The sequence below is a fragment of the Artemia sp. Qi Xiang Cuo genome, chromosome 7 (genome assembly GCF_049724085.1).
Source record: "Artemia sp. Qi Xiang Cuo chromosome 7, ASM4972408v1, whole genome shotgun sequence".
In the NCBI taxonomy this organism is placed as follows: domain Eukaryota; kingdom Metazoa; phylum Arthropoda; class Branchiopoda; order Anostraca; family Artemiidae; genus Artemia; species Artemia sp. Qi Xiang Cuo.
In genome coordinates, this window is record NC_142800.1 from 37,785,499 (window position 1) to 37,805,603 (window position 20,105).

Genomic DNA, 20,105 nt, shown 5'->3' on the forward strand with positions numbered 1-20,105 from the left:
AGAACTCCATTAAACCAAAAATGAGCAAAAATAAAATAATCTACCAAGCGTGGAACTACCACAAATCAATATCGATAAAAAAATGAAACCCAAAACGAACAGAAATTACAATAAATAACCGAGTGAAACTCAAAACGAGCAGAAATCAACATGAGTAGGGTTCTAAACCCCTATGCCTTCCCAAGGCCAGAACATAACCGGATTGTGAAGAATCTGTCTCGCCTCATCTTTTGCAATATGGTTTCCACCCTAAACTTCCCAGACCAGTACATGCGGATTCCAGGAAACTTAAGGTTCCCATCAGGATGACAATGCCAACAAAATTTCCAGCTCGTCTGGAGTTACATTTAAGCTTTTGTGGTGGGCCAACTGATAGCTGTAGCTCATGCAAAAAGCTGTACGTTCAAAGAAGCTCTCCGGGTAATGTTGCAAAAAGAATTTTTCTGTACTCCAGTCGTCGTGGTCCTGGAAATGACCGGGGCTCACGTCCGGGCCACGATGATGATCGAACCGTCGAGATTCTTCACTTTCAACATCTGGAAGAACAGCGTAGCTGCTTGATGACGCAATGGGTGCAATAGCTGGTTCACCCTCAGAGTCTAAACACGACAAAGAGTGGTTTTTTATCCATTTCTCATCATCATTACATTTACGTTTAAGCTTTTGTGGTGGGCAAACTGATAGCTGTAGTTCATGCAAAAAACTGTTCGTTCAAAGAAGCTCTCCGGGTAATATTGCAAAAAGAATTGTTCTGTACTCCAGTCGTCGTGGTCCTGGAAATGACCGGGGCCCACGTCCGGGCCACGATAATGATCGAACCGTCGAGATTCTTCACTTTCAACATCTGGAAGAACAGCATAGCTGCTTTATGACGGAATGGCTGCAATAGCTGGTTCACCATCAGAGTCTGAACACGACAAAGAGTGGTTTTTTATCCCTTCCTCATCATCATCTAAATCAGAGAGGTCCAGGTCGCTCTCATCGAGCATTCCGAGGGCGTCATCAAGGGAAAACACAATGAAGGAACAGGTTCAGTAAGCTTAAAACTAATAGGTTGTTGCCAATTTAGTAAATAAAACAATCACTGGCCTCTGTTATCCACATTAAAATCGAGATTTGAACTACGAAAAATCAACCCTAGCTTTTTACTCGATTGGAACCGCCTGTCCACAGACGTGGACATGGAGGTTTTCCAAGTTCCAAAAGATGACACTTGCCAAACTAACTGCTTTTAAAACTATCTAAGCACTGTCTACTATCAAGAGAGTACACCTAATTTTTTTCACAACTCGTTCTCACCACTTTCTTTTTTTTCTGTTTTCTTACCTTTGCTTATTTTCATCTCCTTATTTTAGCCCTTTCTAGTTTTTAAAAACACCACAAAAAGTTGCAGAAACTTTCTGAAAAAAATCACAGATGACATTTCAGGTTCAAAAATTACGTTGAAACAACGAAACCTTTGCTAGATGATGAGGCCTTTGCACAAAAAATATTTTACGGGGATGTCCACAGACAGGGACACCAGGTCTCAGGAGGCTATTAAAACTGGAACCAAATATTTGCCATTATGAAGACGTTTTTCATCGACCACTATGAATATTTGCCATTATGGAGACATTATTTAATCGTGAGGAAACGAATTCCTCCGTGCTTGGCGCCTAGCTAGAATATAAGCCAGTGCCATCTTTTTCTTTCATCATTTCCTAACTTTATGTTAGTAGAAATTTTCAAATATATTTGAAATTCCGGTCAATAGCTGCCAAATCATATTATTGAGTTAGGAATAAAGTGAATACACAATTCGATGCCCTTTTTTATGCTGATTACGAATATAATTAGCATTTCTATCGGAAATGAATTTCAGACCCCCCCCCCTATAACGGCTATACCGACCCCTGAAGGGACCTATATAGGGGGGGGGGGGGCTGAAATATATTTCCAATAGAAATGCTTATTATATTCGTAATCAGCATAGAAAAAGGCATCGAATGGTGTATTCACTTTAGTCCTAACTCAATAATATGATTTGGTAGATGCTGACCGAAATTCCTGTCAACTAATTCTGGCAATTTTAATATGAGAAAAAAGATAGAATTTGTTAAGGGAAGCTGTATTATCAAAAGCCAGCCATTTGTCCATATTCTCAAGGAAGATAGGTGTGTTGGATACAACTGCCTACCCCTAAAAAAATCTTATAGCCTACCGAGATTTATAGTCAAACGTTCATCTCAAGTAGGCCTAGTTAAGCCTACAGATTAAAAATTAAATAAACTAATTTTGGTAAATTTTTGACAGTTCATATTATTGACTTAGGAATAAAGTGAACATACCACTCACTGCCTTTTTTATGCTCTTTACAAATATAATAGGCGAATATAAATTCCTAATCAATTCTATCAGAAATTCAAATTTCCCCACCCCCCTAATGTGCAAATATATACCCTGAATTGTAACAACACAAAGAAGTTATCAACACTAGGGGGATACCACCCGAAGTTTAATAGAAAATAGTACAGTTTATATATAGAATAGTACTTAGCTAGCACTATGTATAGAATAACAGTATATCATATATATATATATATATATATATATATATATATATATATATATATATATATATATATATATATATATATATATATATATATATATATATATATATATATATATATATATATATATATATATATATATATATATATATATATATATATATATATATATATATATATATATATATATATATACATATATATATATATATATATATATATATATATATATATATATATATATATATATATATATATATATATGGAATTTTTAAATTAGCCATGCAGTTGGCTATTAGATCCCACCTATATATAGGGGCCTACATTTCAGCCTTAATTGGCCAACTAGTAAGCTAATATTAGAATTATATATAGGCTATACATAAACTTTATATTAAAATAGCCAACTAGTCAGCTATCAATTATGTTTTTTTCTAATTCACTTGTGGAATTGGCTAACTAGTTTGCTACTAAGGTCGTTTGTATATATAATCTTCAGTTTACAGTATCCAACTAATCAGCTATTAATAAGGGTTCTAATACACAACAGAATTGGTAAACCAGTTTGCTATTGAAGTTTCAGCTATATACACATGTTGGTAAATTTTTACCAAATCATATTATTGACTTACAAAAAAGTGAATATACCACTCAATGCCTTTTTTTATGCTCTTTCCAAATATAATAATCATTATAATCATGTTGGTAATTTTTACCAAATCATATTATTAAAAGCATAAAAAAGACATCAATCAATCAATCAATTTATTAATACTAAAAACAAAACAATTACAAACTTAAAGTTTATACATGCCCAAGAAGATCAGCTTGTAAAGGGCCAACAAAACAAATAAGACACTATTATAAAGCACATAAAAAAACAGAAAAAAAAATACTTAAAAAAAAGACATTTATGAAAATAGGAGAATGAACGGGAAAATTCACAAATAAATTAAAAAAAATATATAAACGAAGAAGAGATTGTAAATTAGGATTAAATAAAAAAAAAAAAAAAATCAGAAAAATATATTGAATGAAAAAAAAGACATATAAATTTGGATGAAATGCAAAAAAAAGAAGAAAAAAGGGGGGGGGTGGGAATACTATACTGGAAATACCCAGTGAGAAACTGCCTTTGCAGAAAGAGAAAGAGGGACATAAGGAGGGATGGAGTTCCATAGTAAAATAGATTGATAAACGGGAGACCTCTGACCTGCCGTCGATGATCGCTTAGGTAAAATGAACCTGCGATAAGAGCTACGTAAAAAAGAAGAGTACCTACCTGAGCCTGACAGAAAGAAAAATTGCTGCAGAGATGGTGGAAGTGTACCTAGAAAAGCAGAATGTGCTAAATAAAGGTAAAGTTTACCCACAATACGATCCAGCAGAGCTATTTCAGTATCATTATAAAGATCAGAGGAAGGGTAAAAACGAGGTAGAAGAAAAGTAGCCTTCACTGCCCTATTTTGGGCTCTTTGAAGTGAGCAGAGAAGAGATTTATTAGTACTACCCCAGACAGAACAGCAATAGGAAAGGTAAGGAAAAATAAAAGCATAATAAAGAGAAAGCATAACATCTGGGGGGAAGAAATGAGTTAACCCTGTATAACATTCAAGATTGGCGGAGGACAAGGGAACGAGTATGAGTTATATGGGGTGTTTAAAAGATAGAAAACAGTCAAGATACACACCAAGAAATTTCACTATAGTAGCTTGCGGTATAATATCATTCCCATAAGTCAGGATGGTTGGCTCCCTTGCGTCTCTCATACGATAAGGGGTCCTGAAGTGTACAATGGCACTTTTTGGCTGTTGATAGTCATAGCATTTGACCAGCACCAATCTTTTACTTTATCAAGAAAACCTTGAGCTAGGGAAGTGGCAGATGGAAGGTCCACTGCAGCAATGAAAAAGTTACTGTCATCAGCAAAAAGAATAGGGTGCACAAGGGGATGAAGACCATCAACAAGATCATTAATATAAATTAAAAACAAAAATGGTCCAAGCACAGAGCCCTGTGGGACACCTTTCACAATAGACAAGGAAGAGAAAGAGGTACCATTAACCAAAACATACTGAGATCTCCCTGGGAGGTAAGACCTAAACCATTCAAGAGGGACTCCATGCACTCCAAATGAAGATAATTTAGACAAAGGAACAGAGTGAACGACCATATCAAATGCCCTTGAAAAGTTAAGAAATAGACTCAAAACACACAAGCCCTTGTCAAGGTTAACAAACACAAACTGTGTTGCATCTGAAAGTGTATGCAAGGTAGAAAAACTGGGACGAAAGCCATACTGATGGTTAGTTATGAGAGAATTACCTGCAGTCGTATTAATAGTAAATACAAATGAAGAGATTCTACAATACACTACTTTTCCAACAGCCTTAGAAATTACAGGAAGGAGAGAAATAGGTCTATAATTTGAAATTAGAGATGAATCACCTTTTTTAAACAAAGGTGCAACATTAGCAACCTTAAATAAATGAGGAAAAACACCAGAAGAAAGAGAGAGGTTAGTTATGTGTGAAATGGGGTTAGAAACAAACTGACAATTTTTTTTAAGAACATTACAGCTCAAACCAAAACCATCAACTGAACGGCTATATATATATATATGATATCTATTTTATGATATAAAATAGATTCAAGGAGAGGGTCAAGCGTTTGAGTCTCTTGCTTACCAGCCCTACTTGGTTGATCAAATATAACCGAATTAAGAATAGAAGAATTCAAAAGAAAAGAGAAATCACACATAATAAATGTACACATAGAAAAATAAGTGGGATGGCAAAATTATCCAAAGTATTGGACCAAAGTATAATGTGACACCAGTTGCCATTACATGAGCTGCAAGTGTGCTGAATGACTGACAAAAAAAATAATAAAAAATTAGGCTACATGAAGGTGAGAGGATCGCAAAAAACACAAAGAGATATCAGTAGAATGACTCGTTTTATTCAAAGTATTGGCCCAATTTATAATGTGGTACCAGTAAATTATGTAAGCTGTAAGTATGCTGACATGAGAAAAAAAAAATTATATAATAGTAGTCAGCCGACCTGAAGGTGATAGGATCACATATAAATATAAATGAATATCAATGGAATGACACATATTATTCCAAATATTAGCCCAAAGTATAATATGGGTAGTAAGAAATTATGAGAGCTGCATATATACTGACATGACAAAAATATGATAGAATTCAGGGTACACAAGGGTGATAGCATCAAAAAATAAGATAAAGAAATATCAATGAGATGGCATATATTATTCAAAATATTGACCAAAAATATAATATGGGACCAGTCAAAAGTATGTGAGTTGCATGTTTGCTGACATGAGAAAAATATGATAGAATTCAGGCTGCAGGAAGGCGATAGGATCACCAACCCAGATAAGGAAATAATAGTGGCATGGCACATATTCATCAAAATATTGGCACCAAGTATAATGTGGAACCAGTCAAGATTATATGAGCTGGAATTATGCTGAAATGACAAAAATATGAAAGAAATCAGCCTGCATAAAGGTGATAGGATCACAAGCAAACATAAAAAAATAAATAAATAACAGTGTCAATAAATCAAGTGGTATATTTACTTTATTTGTAAGCCAATAATATGATTTGGTAAAAATTTACCCACATGTTTAGATTAACCGACCAGTTGGCTATTAGATCCCACATATATATACACTTCAGCCTGAATTAGCCAACTAGTCAGCTAATAAGAGAAATATATTTACTTTATAGAATTAGCTAACTAGTTGGCTATTAATATCCCATGTATATATAAACTTTAGTTTAAAATAGCCAACTAGTCAGCTATCAAGAAAGTTTCTTGTTTAGATTAGCCAACAAGTTGGCTATTAGATCTCACCAACATACACTTCAGCCTGAATTAGCCAACTAGTCAGCTAATAAGAGAACTGTATATAGTTTATAGAATTAGTTGGCTATTATAATCCTTGTGTATATATAAACTTTAGTTCAAAATAGCCAACTAGTCAGCTATTGATAAAGTTCCTAATACACAGTAGAATTAGCTTACTAGTTTGCTATTAAAGTCTCATCTATATACATATGTTTAGATTAGCTAACCAGCTGACTATTATATCTCATGCATAGCCTATATACACTTTGGTGTAATTTAGCCACTAAGAGAACTATATATACTTTATAGAATTAGCTAATTAGTTGGCTATTAATATCCCATGTACATATCAACTATAGTACAAAATAGTAAACTAGTCAGCTATTGAAGTGATTTAAAGTGCCATTAATTTAAATTTTCTCTTTCTCATCATTTTATTATGATTGGGCAGGAGAGGTGGGGATGTGGAATATCTTGCTTTCTGCTCATCATCTCTACATAATATTTAGACTACTTGGCTAATATCAAACCACTTTATCTATAAACATCCTAAAAATAGCCAACCAGTTGGTAATTGAAAAACAGTTGAAGTACACACAAGAAGATAAAATGGTGAATTGGTTGGCTACTGAATTGAGTCTATGTATATACCAGAAAGCAAATTAGCAGGATATGATTGTCTGTAAACAAGAGCTAACATATTTTTAATGGAGGAGGAGGCACAAGGGTGTTGACTAGATTTTATTTAAGCAAAATGGGGTAAGAGGAGGGTTAGGGTAAATGCAAATTATAATTGATTTGAAGTGGCAATTAATTTAGATTTTCTCTTTCCCATTATTTTACTATAATTAAGCAGGAGGGGTCAGGGATATAGAATATCTTGCTTTCTTTTCATCATCTCTAGATGATATTTAGACTACTTGACTAATATCAAGACATATATCCACCACAGAGCTATATAAAAAAGCATAGCATATGCAAAAAATCGAAATTTTTTATGGGGGGGGGGGGGGTAACAAGGCAGAATTTATTTTTTGGAAAGAAAGCTATAAAAGGGCATTAGCAAGCCAGGATTGCCTGCCATGAAGAGTAACTACACTTGCAAATAGTTTTCTATTTGAAGGTTATCTGGTGGTATTTTCATTGATTAGCCACTTCCAGTACTCAAATCAATAAATTCAGCAAGAATTCATCTTCAAATCCATCATACTGAGACATGCATACTATGAAAAATTTATTGAGGAAAATTTAATAAAAAGGGACAATGCAATTTTTACTGAAACAAAACAAGAATGCAAAATGTCTTGATATTCTTACCAACAAATAGAATGTTGAAAGTAATGGGGTAAATATTCTGCTAGTCTTCTTCTAGTCAGCAAAAATAATACATTATTGGTAAAGTTTCTTTCTCTGACATTATGTCTTAAAATTGGAAAGGCTTTTTTTTCGGTTCCTTAATTTAAAATATAAAACAGCTAGGTAATAGTTTTTGTTAGTAGCCTATAGTAGCAATAGAATTGTTGAACAAAACACTGCCAAAAAACAATGTTAGCTAACAAATCACAGAAATGAAATAATTTGGTGGGACTTTCAAAAACACAAAGAATAAATAGTGAGATAGCCAACTTGTTAGCTAATTCTGCTATGTAGGCTATTAGAAACTGTATTGATAACTAAATTTTTGGCTACTTCTTGCTGAAAGGTATGTATAGTTGAGATCTTAACAGCCAACTAGTTAACTAATTCTATAAAGCATATATGGTTCTCTAATTTGCTGACTAGTTGGCAAAGTCAGCCTGAAGAGTATATATAGGTGAGATCTAATAGCCAATTAGCGGGCTAATCTAAACAAGTGAAACTTTAGAAACTTTGTTGATAGCTGACTAGTTGGAGATTTCGAAAATTCTTTTGGAGCTATCCATTTAAATACAAATAAATTTATCAAGAAAGGTAATCTATTCTGCTTGTTTTTTCAAACTGATGCAGAAAGAGTTGTATCATACCAATTTATACGAAAAAACATGATTATTTTACCCTTTGGCTGAAACTAGTATTTTCACAGGAAGTCCATTAAACTATTGAACACGTTATACCAAGGTCTTTAGTTTTGGGTATTGACCCTAGAAAAACCTGTCAGACAAGTCATGTTTGCATTATAGGTCCATAATATAGCGTGTTTGGTTGTTTTATAGGTCCATAATATAATGTGTTTGGTTGTATTATGCAACCTCCATTGATATAGGAGTATATGTTACTACTCACACTATTACTGGTCTTCTTGCACTCTCTGACTCCCCCCTTTTTATTCCTAAGACATTCTCCAGATGTTTTCCTGTTAAAAATCACGCATTAAATCCATTGAATTGTGTTTCCGTAACCCAAGCCTGTGTAATACACCATGTCAATTCCCAACCTGTGCCACACTATTACTGATCCCCTTGCACTCTAAGAAAACCCCATCTTCATTCCTAAAAACATTTTCCTATTGAAAATAATGCATTAAATCCATTAGTTCATGTTTTCGCAACCCAACCCTCCGTAATACACCATGTCAGTTCCAAACCTGTGCCAAATTATTACTGGACCTCTGCCACTCTCTGACACTCATAAGAAAGTAAAAAAAAGTGTATAAGCAAATTTTCGATGTTTTCTTTTAAAAAATTTCTAACCTCCCCCCCCCCCCTCCAAAAAAAATCCTGGATATGGCTAGACAAATTTGATTTTAAAGCCCAAAATCAAACAGTTGATATTGAAAATCAATATCAGAAATATTTGATTTTAAAACAGTTCACCAAAAACCAAAGTTTCTGGTTAAGTGTTCTGGACGACTCTACTAACAAGCATAAAAATGTACTGTTCATATCTTTTGCAGGCTTCTAAACATGGGTAAAAAACTTATGTCGGATCAAAGTTAATTTCTGGACGTAGATTTAAAAAAAAATACTTTTAAATGAACCCAAGGTGAGGCTTGAACTATTTTTCATATCGAAAATTCAAAATTTTACCTGGCATCATGTTTTCTTTTGAGAACTCCAAAAAATGTTCAAAATGTCCAAGAAACCTGTTACCCAGTTTTAACGTTGAATTTTGTTTACATCATAAAGACACAAAAAAGATAAATGTTGCATATTTTTGGCAAATAAAAACATTCTTCTGTCATAGTTGCAAACTCACAACATTTTGTAATTGCAGAAATTCATGGGTTCAAAGATTTTTCTTGTTTTTTTTAAGGGATTGGGACTCGCACAGTTTAGTTTAATCTAATTTCAGTATGCTGATATTGAAGAGCTGTGGGTCCAGTAGGGCTATAGAACTGGATGTTCCAGATGCATTTGATAAGATCCCAGTGTTGCAACTGTAACATCAGTTTCGAAAAATGCTCAAATTCATTGTTGAGGAAATCTGTAATTGAATGTACTGTTGCTGGGAAGCAATTAAAATAGCTCTTTGCTAAAAGCTCCTCTCCCAAATCAAAAATTTGGGAGTGTTGGGTATTGAGGGTATCAAAGGCTGCATTGTTTTCCTTTGAACTTTTTTGCTTCATTCCAAAAATACAAGTGACTAAAACTGTATTTCAGAGTATTGAGGGTATCAAGAGTATTGAGAGTATTGATTGTATTGAGAATATTGATGGTTGTATCGTTTATCTTTAACCTTTTTGCTTTATTCTGAAAATTTGGAAGAATCTTGTATTGAGGGTATGAATGAATGATTTTATTCATTGACAATACCTATATTTCAGAGTAGTAAGTGTATCAAGAGTATTGAGAGCATTGAAGTTGTATTTTTATACTTATCCCTTTTTTTGCTTCATTCCAAATCTTTGGGAGAATCAGAACTGGCTCCATAAAAAAAAAGAATAATAGTTTTTTACATTGTTGAACTTAAAATATTTGGTTTCCTGGAACTTTGGCTTCTGTGGAGGTCAACTGCTGGGAAACTTTGTCACAAGGACATGCCAGGTGATTATAAGCAGAAGTAATTAATGAAATGCATTTTCATTGTATGTGAGGAGTTACATTGTTTCAGAGTATTGCATAAAGAAAGAAAAACGAGCAAAAATGGGGATTTTAAAGGCCAAATGAAAATACTGAAAAAACACAACAAATTTTTTTTAAAAACACCATACTATTTTGTTTAATCAAGATAGCCTAGTTTCGCATGACAGAGGTATTGTCCAGTGTTACAGAGAAGCTGTTGAAATTTAAAAATACCAACATTTAGGTCTAGCTTTAAACAGAGATTCCAGTGATTTAAGAATAAATTAGTCATATTTTGGTTTTCTCAAAAGAGAAGCCGATACTTTAGTAACCCCTGAAATAAACCTTGAACCACTTTCCCAGTCATATAATTACGTGAACAACCCCTTAAGTCTCAAAGGGTGTCTGCAAGAAATGCAATAATTAAATCTTTTAAACCCTCTCCTCATTTTTTGTTCGACTCGTAAGAAAGTAAAAAAAAAATATATAAACAAATTTTTGAGGTTTTTTAAAAATTGAAAATCAATGTCAGAAATGTTTGATATTCCAACAGTTCACCAAAAACCAAAGTTTCTGGTGAACTGTTCTGGACGCCTCTACTAACAAACTTAAAACTGTACTGTTCACAGCTTTATTCAGGCTTCCAAACATGGGTAAGAAACTTATATCGGGTCAAGGTTAATTTCTAAACGTAGATTAAAAAAACTACGTTATGAATGGACCTAAGGTGAGGCTTGAACTATTTTACGTATCAAAAATTCAAAACTTTACCAGGCACCATGATTTCTTTTGATGACTTTAAACTCTCAAAAAATGTTCAAAATGTCGAAGAAACCTGTTACCCAGTTTTAACGTTGAATTTTGTTTACATCCTAAAGATACAAAAAAAAAAAATGTTGCATATTTTTTAAAAATAAAACATTCATCTGTAATAGTTGCAAACTCACAACATTTTGCAATTGCAGAAATTCATGGATTCAAATATTTTTTTTGTTTTTTTTAATTGATTGAGATTTTCATAGTTTAGTTTAAATTAATTTCAGTATGCTGATATTGAGGAGCTGTGGATCCCTTAGAGCTATAGAACTGGATCTTCCAGAAGCATTTGATAAGATCCCATTGTTGTAACTGTAACATCGGCTTTGAAAAATGCTTAAATCCATTGTTGAGGAGATCTGTAATAGAATATACTGTTGCCGGGAAGCAATTAAAACAGTTCTTCGCTAAAAGCTCCTCTCCCGAATCAAAAATTCGATAATGTCGGGTATTGAGGGTATCGAAGGCTGCATCGTTTTCCTTTGAACTTTTCTGCTTTATTCCGAAAATTCAAGTGACTAACCTGTATTTCAGAGTATTGAGGGTATTGAGAGTATCGAGAGTATTGATAATATCGAAGGTTGTATCGTTTATCTTTAACCTTTTTGCTTCATTCCAAATATTCAGGAAAATCGTATATTGAGGGTATTGAGTTGTAAGTATGGGGGTCACCACTTATTGGTGCAAAAATGGCGAAAAAAGGTTGCTATGCCACTTACTTGAGGGGGAGAAACCCTTGTTGACCCAAATGTTAGTGGGATTCCCGTGCTTAATCCAACGGTTCTGTGTTTATCGGGTACGTCAATGCCCGATTTACAATATACCCTGCCTTAGGGTACTATAGCGTGATCGAATGGTCCCAGGGGTCACTTTCAGGCCAAGGGTTACCGGTAATATTTCTAACTATCTCTTTAGACTCGACCTAGGCTAAAAAGTCAAAGATTATATAGTATAAAAAATCTTACTGTAATCAGTCACGCTACAAAAAAGGAACTAACTAAATCACACTTCCAATTCTCCAACTTGCTCATCTGGCCGCGTGCTTGCGAAGGGGTGATGGGGTGGTGGGTGAATTTTTCCAGCCAATCCACGGGCTTACGAATTACTGGTCAATCATCCCCAACTGCGCACTTAATACCTCGTGGTCTGTACAACCAACTACGCAATTAAAGAAGGACAGAAAATGGCGCCACCAAAATTAAAGGAAAATTAATAATTATTACTAGGGGAAGGAAAATAATTAAGAGACCAAAAGAAAAGAATCTGGGAAGGGCATTTATCTCAACAGACTGGGACCAAGGGTTCCAACAGAGGGTATAAAGGAATAATTTTACTCATTGACTATGCCTATATCTCTGAGTATTAAGGGTATCGAGAGTATTGAGAGTATCCAAGGCTGTATTTTGTATCTTTAACCCTTTTTTTTGCTTCATTCCAAATATTCGGGAGACTCAGAACCGCCTCATAAAAAAAAGAATAATAGTTTTTTTTACATTGTCGAACTTCAAATATTGTCTTCCTGGAACTTCGGCTTCTATTGGTGGTTATTTTCTTGAAACCAAACCTGAAAAGCCAGGGAAGGTTCAACCAACTGTGAGAGAAAGGGTTATGAGGTCAACTGCTCGGAAGCTTGATGACAAGGACAAACCAGGTTATTATAAGCAGCCATAGTTAATGCAATACATTTTTTGTGTATGTGAGGAGTTATAGATTAAATCAGAGTATTGAGAGTATTGAAGGCTGTACTTTTTATCTTTAACCCTTTTTTTTGCTTCATTCTAAATATTCAGAGAATCAGAACCGCCTCCATAAAAAAATAATAATAATAGTTTTTTACATTGTCGAACTTCAAATAATTGTTTTCCAGGAACTTCGGCTTCTCGAAGTGAAAATGAACCATCCTTCAAAACTTCTTCAGATGCGTTAGGAAAGTTTCGTGCCCAGTGGGTTGATTAATTAAAGGGACGGGCTATGAAAAAACCTGAAACTAATATCCAATCTGATCCTGATTCTGAAGCTAAAGATCTATTTCTTAAAGGCGTCCAGTTTGAACAAACTGGGAAAATGGTTGAAGCAATTAGATGTTACAAAAGAGCTTCACTGCTTGTACCTGATATTGAATCTAAAGTCTATATTGTACAGCTTAATCAGCCAGTTCAGGATGTAAGCAAAGCTATTCCTGGCGGTTGTTTCCCTGAACCCAAACCTGAAAAGTCAATGAAGGTTCAACCACTTGTAAGAGGAAGGGTTACGAGGTCAACTGCTCGGAAGCTTGATGACAAGGAAATGCCATGTGATTATAAGCAGCAGTGATTAATGGAATGCATTTTCTTTGTATTTGAGGAGTTTATACGTGTTGATCTCTTTGTCAAATAAGTAATTGAATAGGTCTTGCCTGTACTTTTTTTGAATTTTTTAATTAATAGTTTTGACTTGATAAATAATTTGAATATAAATAAATGGTTTAGAATTATTTATCTCATTGACGGTAATGCCAACACTAGGTCTATCTTCTTAGGGAATAAAGAGCCAAATAAAAACATTGAACGAAAATGCTTACAGTCATAATTTGGACTGGTTTTAAGTGTAAAATTCTAATTTTATCAAGTTTATGGTACAGTGAATTGCAAAAAGATAAAAATATAAATACCCGGATAATTTGAATTTTGATGTTGAGGGTACAACAGGTCCTTCTTTTTTGGGGCCTTAATGTGCATTTACGCATAAAAGTTTAGTGTTTTCGAAAATATTATTATTTTCACATATTAATGTTATATTTTAACCCACAACTATCCCCACTTGGTCAAAGGTATATTGCCAATGAGCCTCGGTCAAGGATATAAGAAACAGTGAAACTAACTGATACCAAAAATAGTGATACTTTTGGGTAACCAGCGGGGGCGGGGGGGGGGGCAATGGGTTTGAACCCTCTCCCCCTCCTCAATTTTTGTTCGACTCGTAAGAAAGTAACAAAAAATATATAAACAAAATTTTGAGGTTTTTTTATAAAAAAATTTACCCCCGCCCCAAAAAATATGCTGGATATGGCTAGAAAAATTTGATTTTCAAACCAAAAATCAAACGGTTAAAATTGAAAATCAATGACAGAAATGTTTGATTTTCAAACAGTTCACCAAAAACCGAAGTTTCTGGTGAACTGTTCTGGACGCCTCTACTACCAAACTTAAAACTGTACTGTTCACAGCTCTATTCAGGCTTCCAAACATGGGTAAGAAACTTATATCGGGTCAAGGTTAATTTCTAGACGTAGATTAAAAAAAATTACGTTATGAATGGACCTAAGGTGAGGCTTGAACTATTTTACGTATCAAAAATTCAAAACTTTACCGGGCACCGTGATTTCTTTTGAGGACTTTAAACTCTCAAAAAATGTTCAAAATGTCGAAGAAACCTGTTACCCAGTTTTAACGTTGAATTTTGTTTACATCCTAAAAATACAAAAAAAAATAAATGTTGTATATTTTTGAAAAATAAAAACATTCGTCTGTAATAGTTGCAAACTCACAACATTTTGCAATTGCAGAAATTCATGGATTCAAATATTTTTCTTTTTTTTTTAAGTGATTGGGACTTTCATAGTTTAGTTTAAACTAATTTCAGTATGATGATATTGAAGAGCTGTGGATCCCGTAGAGCTATAGAACTGGATATTTCAGAAGCATTTGATAAGATCCCATTGTTGTAACTGTAACATCGGATTTGAAAAATGCTCAAAGCCATTGTTGAGGAGATCTGTAATAGAATATACTGTTGCCGGGAAGCAATTAAAACAGTTCTTCACTAAAAGCTCCTCTCCCAAATAAAAAATTCGGGAATGTCGGGTATTGAGGGTATCAAAGGCTGCATCGTTTTCCTTTGAACTTTTTTGCTTTATTCCGAAAATTCAAGTGACTAAACCTGTATTTCAGAGTATTGAGGGTATTGAGAGTATCGAGAGTATTGAGACTATTGAGAATATCGAAAGTTGTATCGTTTATCTTTAACCTTTTTGCTTCATTCCAAAAATTCAGGAAAATCTTATATTGAGGGTATTGAGTTGTAAGTACGGGGTTCACCACTTATTGGTGCAAAAATGGCACAAAAAGGTTGCTATGCCACTTACTCGAGGGGGAGAACCCCTTGTCGGCCCAAATGTTAGTGGGATTCCCGTGCTTACTCCAACGGTTCTGTGTTTATCGGGTATGTCAAGGTCCAATTTACAATATACCCTGCCTTAGGGTACTATAGCGTGATCGAATGGTCCCAGGGGCCACTTTCAGGCCAAGGGTTACCGGTAATATTTCTAACTATCTCCTTGGACTCGACCTAGGCTAAAAAGTCAAAGATTATATAGTATAAAAAATCTTACTGTAATCAGTCACCCTACAAAAAAGGAACTAACTAAATCACACTTCCAATTCTCTAACTTGCTCAGCCGGCCGCGTGCCTGCGAAGGGGTGATGGGGTGGTGGGTGAAATTTTCCAGCCGATCCAAGGGCTTACTAATTAATGGTCAATCATCCCCAACTGCGCACTTAATACCTCGTGGTCTGTGTAACCAACTACGCAATTAATGAAGGACAGAAAATGGCGCCACCAAAATTAAAGGAAAACTAATAATTATTACTAGGGGAAGGAAAATAATTAAGATACCAAAAGAAAAGAATCTGGGAAGGGCATTTATCTAAACAAACTGGGACCAAGGGTTCCAACAGAGGGTATGAAGGAATAATTTTACTCATTGACTTTACCTCTATTTCTGAGTATTAAGGGTATCGAGAGTATTGAAAGTATCCAAGGTTGTATTTTTTATCTTTAACCCTTTTTTTGCTTCATTCCAAATATTTGGGAGTCACAGAACCGCCTCATAAAAAAAAAGAATAATAGTATTTTACACTGTCGAACTTCAAATATTTGTCTTCCTGGAATTTCGGCTTCTATTGGTGGTCATTTTCCTGAAACCAAACCTGAAACGCCAGGAGATGTTCAACCACCTGTGAGAGAAAGGGTTATGGGGTATAGTGCTCGGAAGCTTGATGACAAGGACAAACCAGGTTATTATAAGCATCAGAGTATTGAGAGTATTGAAGGTTGTACTTTTTATCTTTAACCTTTTTTTTGCTTCATTCTAAATATTCAGAGAATCAGAACCGGCTCCATAAAAACAATAATAATAGTTTTGTACATTGTCGAACTTCAAATACTTGTTTTCCAGGAACTTCGGCTTCTCGAAGTGAAAATGAGCCATCCTCCAAAACTTCTTCAGATGCGTTAGGAGAGTTTCGTGCCCAGTGGGTTGATGAATTAAAGGGATGGGCTATGAAAAAACCTGAAACTAATATTCAATCTGACCCTGATTCTGAAGCTAAAGATCTATTTCTTAAAGGTGTCCAGTTTGAACAAACTGGGAAAATGGTTGAAGAAATTAGATATTACCAAAGAGCTTTACTGCTTGTACTTGATATTGAATCTAAAGTCTATATTGGTCAGCTTAATTAGCCAGTTCAGGATGTAAGCAAAGCTATTCCTGGCGGTTGTTTCCCTGAACCCAAATCTGAAAAGTCAATGAAGGTTCAACCACCTGTAAGAGGAAGGGCTACGAGGTCAACTGCTCGGAAGCTTGATGACAAGGAAATGTCAGGTGATTATAAGCAGCAGTGATTAATGGAATGTATTTTCTTTGTATTTGAGGAGTTTATGCGTGTTGATCTCTTTGTCGAATAAGTAATTGAATAGGTCTTGCCTGTATTTGTTTTGAATTTTTTAATTAATAGTTTTGACTTGATAAATAATTTGAATATAAATAAATGGTTTAGAATTATTTATTTCATTGACGGTAATACCAACACTAGGTCTATATTCTTAGGGAATAATGAGCCAAATAAAAACGTTGAACGAAAATGCTTACAGTCATAATTTGGACTGGTTTTAAATGTAAAATTCTAATTTTATCAAGTTTATGGTACAGTGAATTGCAACAAGATAAAAATATAAATACTCGGATAATTTGAATTTTGATGTTGAGGGTACAACAGGTCCTTCTATTTTCGGGCCTTAATGTGCATTTACGCATAAAAGTTTAGTGTTTTCGAAAATATTATTATTTTCACATATTAATGTTATATTTTAACCCACAACTGTCCCCACTTGGTCAAAGGTATATTGCCAATGATCCTCGGTCAAGGATATAAGAAACAGTGAAACTGCCTGATAACGAAAAAGTGATACTTTTGGGTTACCAGCGGAGGGGGCCATGGGTTTGAACCCTCTCCCCCTCTCCAATTTTTATTCGGCTCGTAAGAAAGTAACACAAAAGAATATAAACAAATTTTTGATGTTTTCTAAAACAAAATGTGTACCCCCGCTCCAAATAAAATCCTGGACATGGCTAGAAAAATTTGATTTTCAAACCAAAAATCAAACGGTTGATATTGAAAATCAATGTCAGAAATGTTTGATTTTCAAACAGTTCACCAAACACCGAAGTTTTTGGTGAAGTGTTCTGGACGCCTCTACTAACAAACGTAAAAATGTACTGTTCACAGCTGTATTCAGGCTTTCAAACATGGGTAAGAAACACATGTAGGGTCAAAGTTAATCTCTAGACGTAGATTTAATAAATTTACCTTTAGAATCGACCTAAGGTGAGGCTTGAACTATTTTATATCAAAAATTCAAAATTTTACCGGGTATCTTGATTTCTTTTGAGGACTTTAGACTCTCAAAAAATGTTCAATATGTAAAAGAAACCTGTTACCCAGTTTTAGTGTTGGGTTCTGTTTACATCCTAAAGATAAAAAAAGTGAAATGTTGCATATTTGTGAAAAATAAAATCTTTCTTCTTTCATAGTTGCAAACTCACAGCATTTTGCTATTGCAGAAGTTCATGGGTTCAAATACTTTTCTTGTTTTTTGAAGGATTGGAATTTGCACAGTTTAGTTTAATCTAATTTCAGTATGCTGATATTGAAGAGCTGTGGATCCCGTAGAGCTATATAAGTGGATCTTCCAGATACATTTGATAAGATCCCAGTGTTGTAATTGTAACATCGGTTTCGAAAAATGCTCAAATTCATTGTTGAGGAAATCTGTAATAGAATATACTGTTGCCGGGAAACAATTAAAACAGTTCCTCGCTAAAAGCTCCTCTCCCGAATCAAAAATTCGGGAGTGTCGGGTATTGAGGGTATCGAAGGCAGCATCGTTTTCCTTTGATCTTTTTTGCTTCATTCCAAAAATTCAAGAGACTAAACCTGTATTTTAGAGCATTGAGGGTATCGAGAGTATTGAGAGTATCGATAATATTGAGAATATCTAAGGTTGTATCGTTTATCTTTAACGTTTTTGCTTCATTCCAAAAATTCGGAGGAATCTTGTATTGAGGGTCTGAATGAATAATTTTATTCATTCAGTATACCTATATTTCAGAGTATTTAGGGTATCAAGAGTATTGAGAGTATCGTAGGTTGCATTTTTTATCTTTAACCCTTTTTTTGCTTCATTCCAAATCTTTAAGTACATTGTCGAACTTCAAATATGTTTCCTCTTGGAACTTCGGCTTCTATTGGCGGTCGTTTTCCTGAACCCAAATCTGAAAAGCCAGGGAAGGTTCAACCACCTGTGAAAGGAAGGGTTACAAGGTCAACAACTCGGAAGCTTTATGACAAGGACATGCCAGGTGATTATAAGGAACAGTAATTAATGGAATGCCTTTTCTTTGTATGTGAGGAGTTACAGAGTGCTTCAGAGTATTAAGAGTATCGAAGGTTGTATTTTTTATCTTTAACCCTTTTTTAGCTGCATTCCAAATCTATTGTAGAATCAGAACCGTCTCCATAAAAAAAAGAATTATAGTTATTACATTGTCGAACTTCAAATATTTTTCTTTTTCAGGAACTTCGGCTTCTGTTGGCGGTCGTTTTCCTGAAACCAAATTTGAAAAGCCAGGGAAGGTTCAACCACCTGTGAAAGGAAGGGTTACGAGGTCAACTGCTTGGAAGCTTGATAACAAGGAAATGCCCGGTGATTATAAGCAGGAGTGATTAGGGGAATGCATTCTCTTTGTATTTGAGGAGTTTATGTGTGTTGATCTCTTTGTCGAATAAGTAATTGAAGTGGTCTTGCCTTCATTTTTTTTTGAATTTTTTTAATTAATAGTTTTGACTTGATAAATAATTTGAATATTAATAAATGGCTTAGTATTATTTATCTCATTGACGGTAATACCATCACTAGGTCCATCTTCTTAGGGAATAAAGAGCAAAATAAAAACATCGAACACAAATCCTTAAAGTCATAATTTGGACTAGTTTTAAATGTAAAATTCTAATTTTATCAAGTTTATGGTACAGTGAATTGCGAAGAGATCAAAATATAAATACTTGGATAATTTGAGTTTTGATTTTGTGGATACCACAGGTTTTTCTTTGGGGCCTTAATGTTCATTTACGCATAAAAATTTTGTATTTTCGAAAATGTCCAAATGTCCAAAAAAACATGTTACCCAGTTTTCACGTTGAATTTTGTTAACATCCTAAAGGTACAAAAAAGCTCAATGAAAAAAGCTAAAGGGCTTGTGCCCTATTTAATAGCCGAAAGTGATTGGAAGGCAACTAACACCCTTTGCACGCCTACCATGTCCCCAAACACATCCAATGAAAATTTTGAGATAGGCATTTTGTTTAAAGTAGTTGGAAGATCTGGATATTATGTCTTTGGGTAGGAAATTCCTCCCACAGCCCTCGGGGCAAGTGTTGTAAGTTATGCCCTGGGGGACATAAGGTTTGTACAGAAATCATTGTCGTAAAAACTTCAAAGAGGGTTCATTTGATTGGAGATTGAAGGGGTTAGTTCCCTTTTGAATACTTAAAAGT

General features: G+C 34.4%; 1 protein-coding gene across 2 annotated transcripts; it reads left to right on the forward strand.

Annotated features, from left to right (window-relative positions):
- The first annotated feature begins 2,015 nt into the window (after positions 1-2,015).
- Positions 2,016-19,162, forward strand: LOC148950241 (uncharacterized). 2 transcript variants are annotated; one of them, XM_089091521.1, is made up of 3 exons: positions 2,016-2,156; positions 13,100-13,525; positions 19,126-19,162. In XM_089091521.1, coding segments are annotated over exons 2-3 (324 nt in total). In that variant the 5' UTR covers positions 2,016-2,156; positions 13,100-13,203; the 3' UTR covers positions 19,128-19,162. The 2 variants fall into 2 exon arrangements, with proteins under 2 accessions (XP_088947647.1, XP_088947646.1); XM_089091520.1 differs by lacking the exon at positions 19,126-19,162 and having other exon boundaries at positions 13,100-13,559.
- Positions 19,163-20,105: the final 943 nt, after the last annotated feature.

Excerpts from the sequence above, each read along its gene's own strand:
- LOC148950241 (XM_089091520.1), top strand. The coding sequence starts at position 13,204 with ATGAAAAAACCTGAAACTAATATCCAATCTGATCCTGATTCTGAAGCT.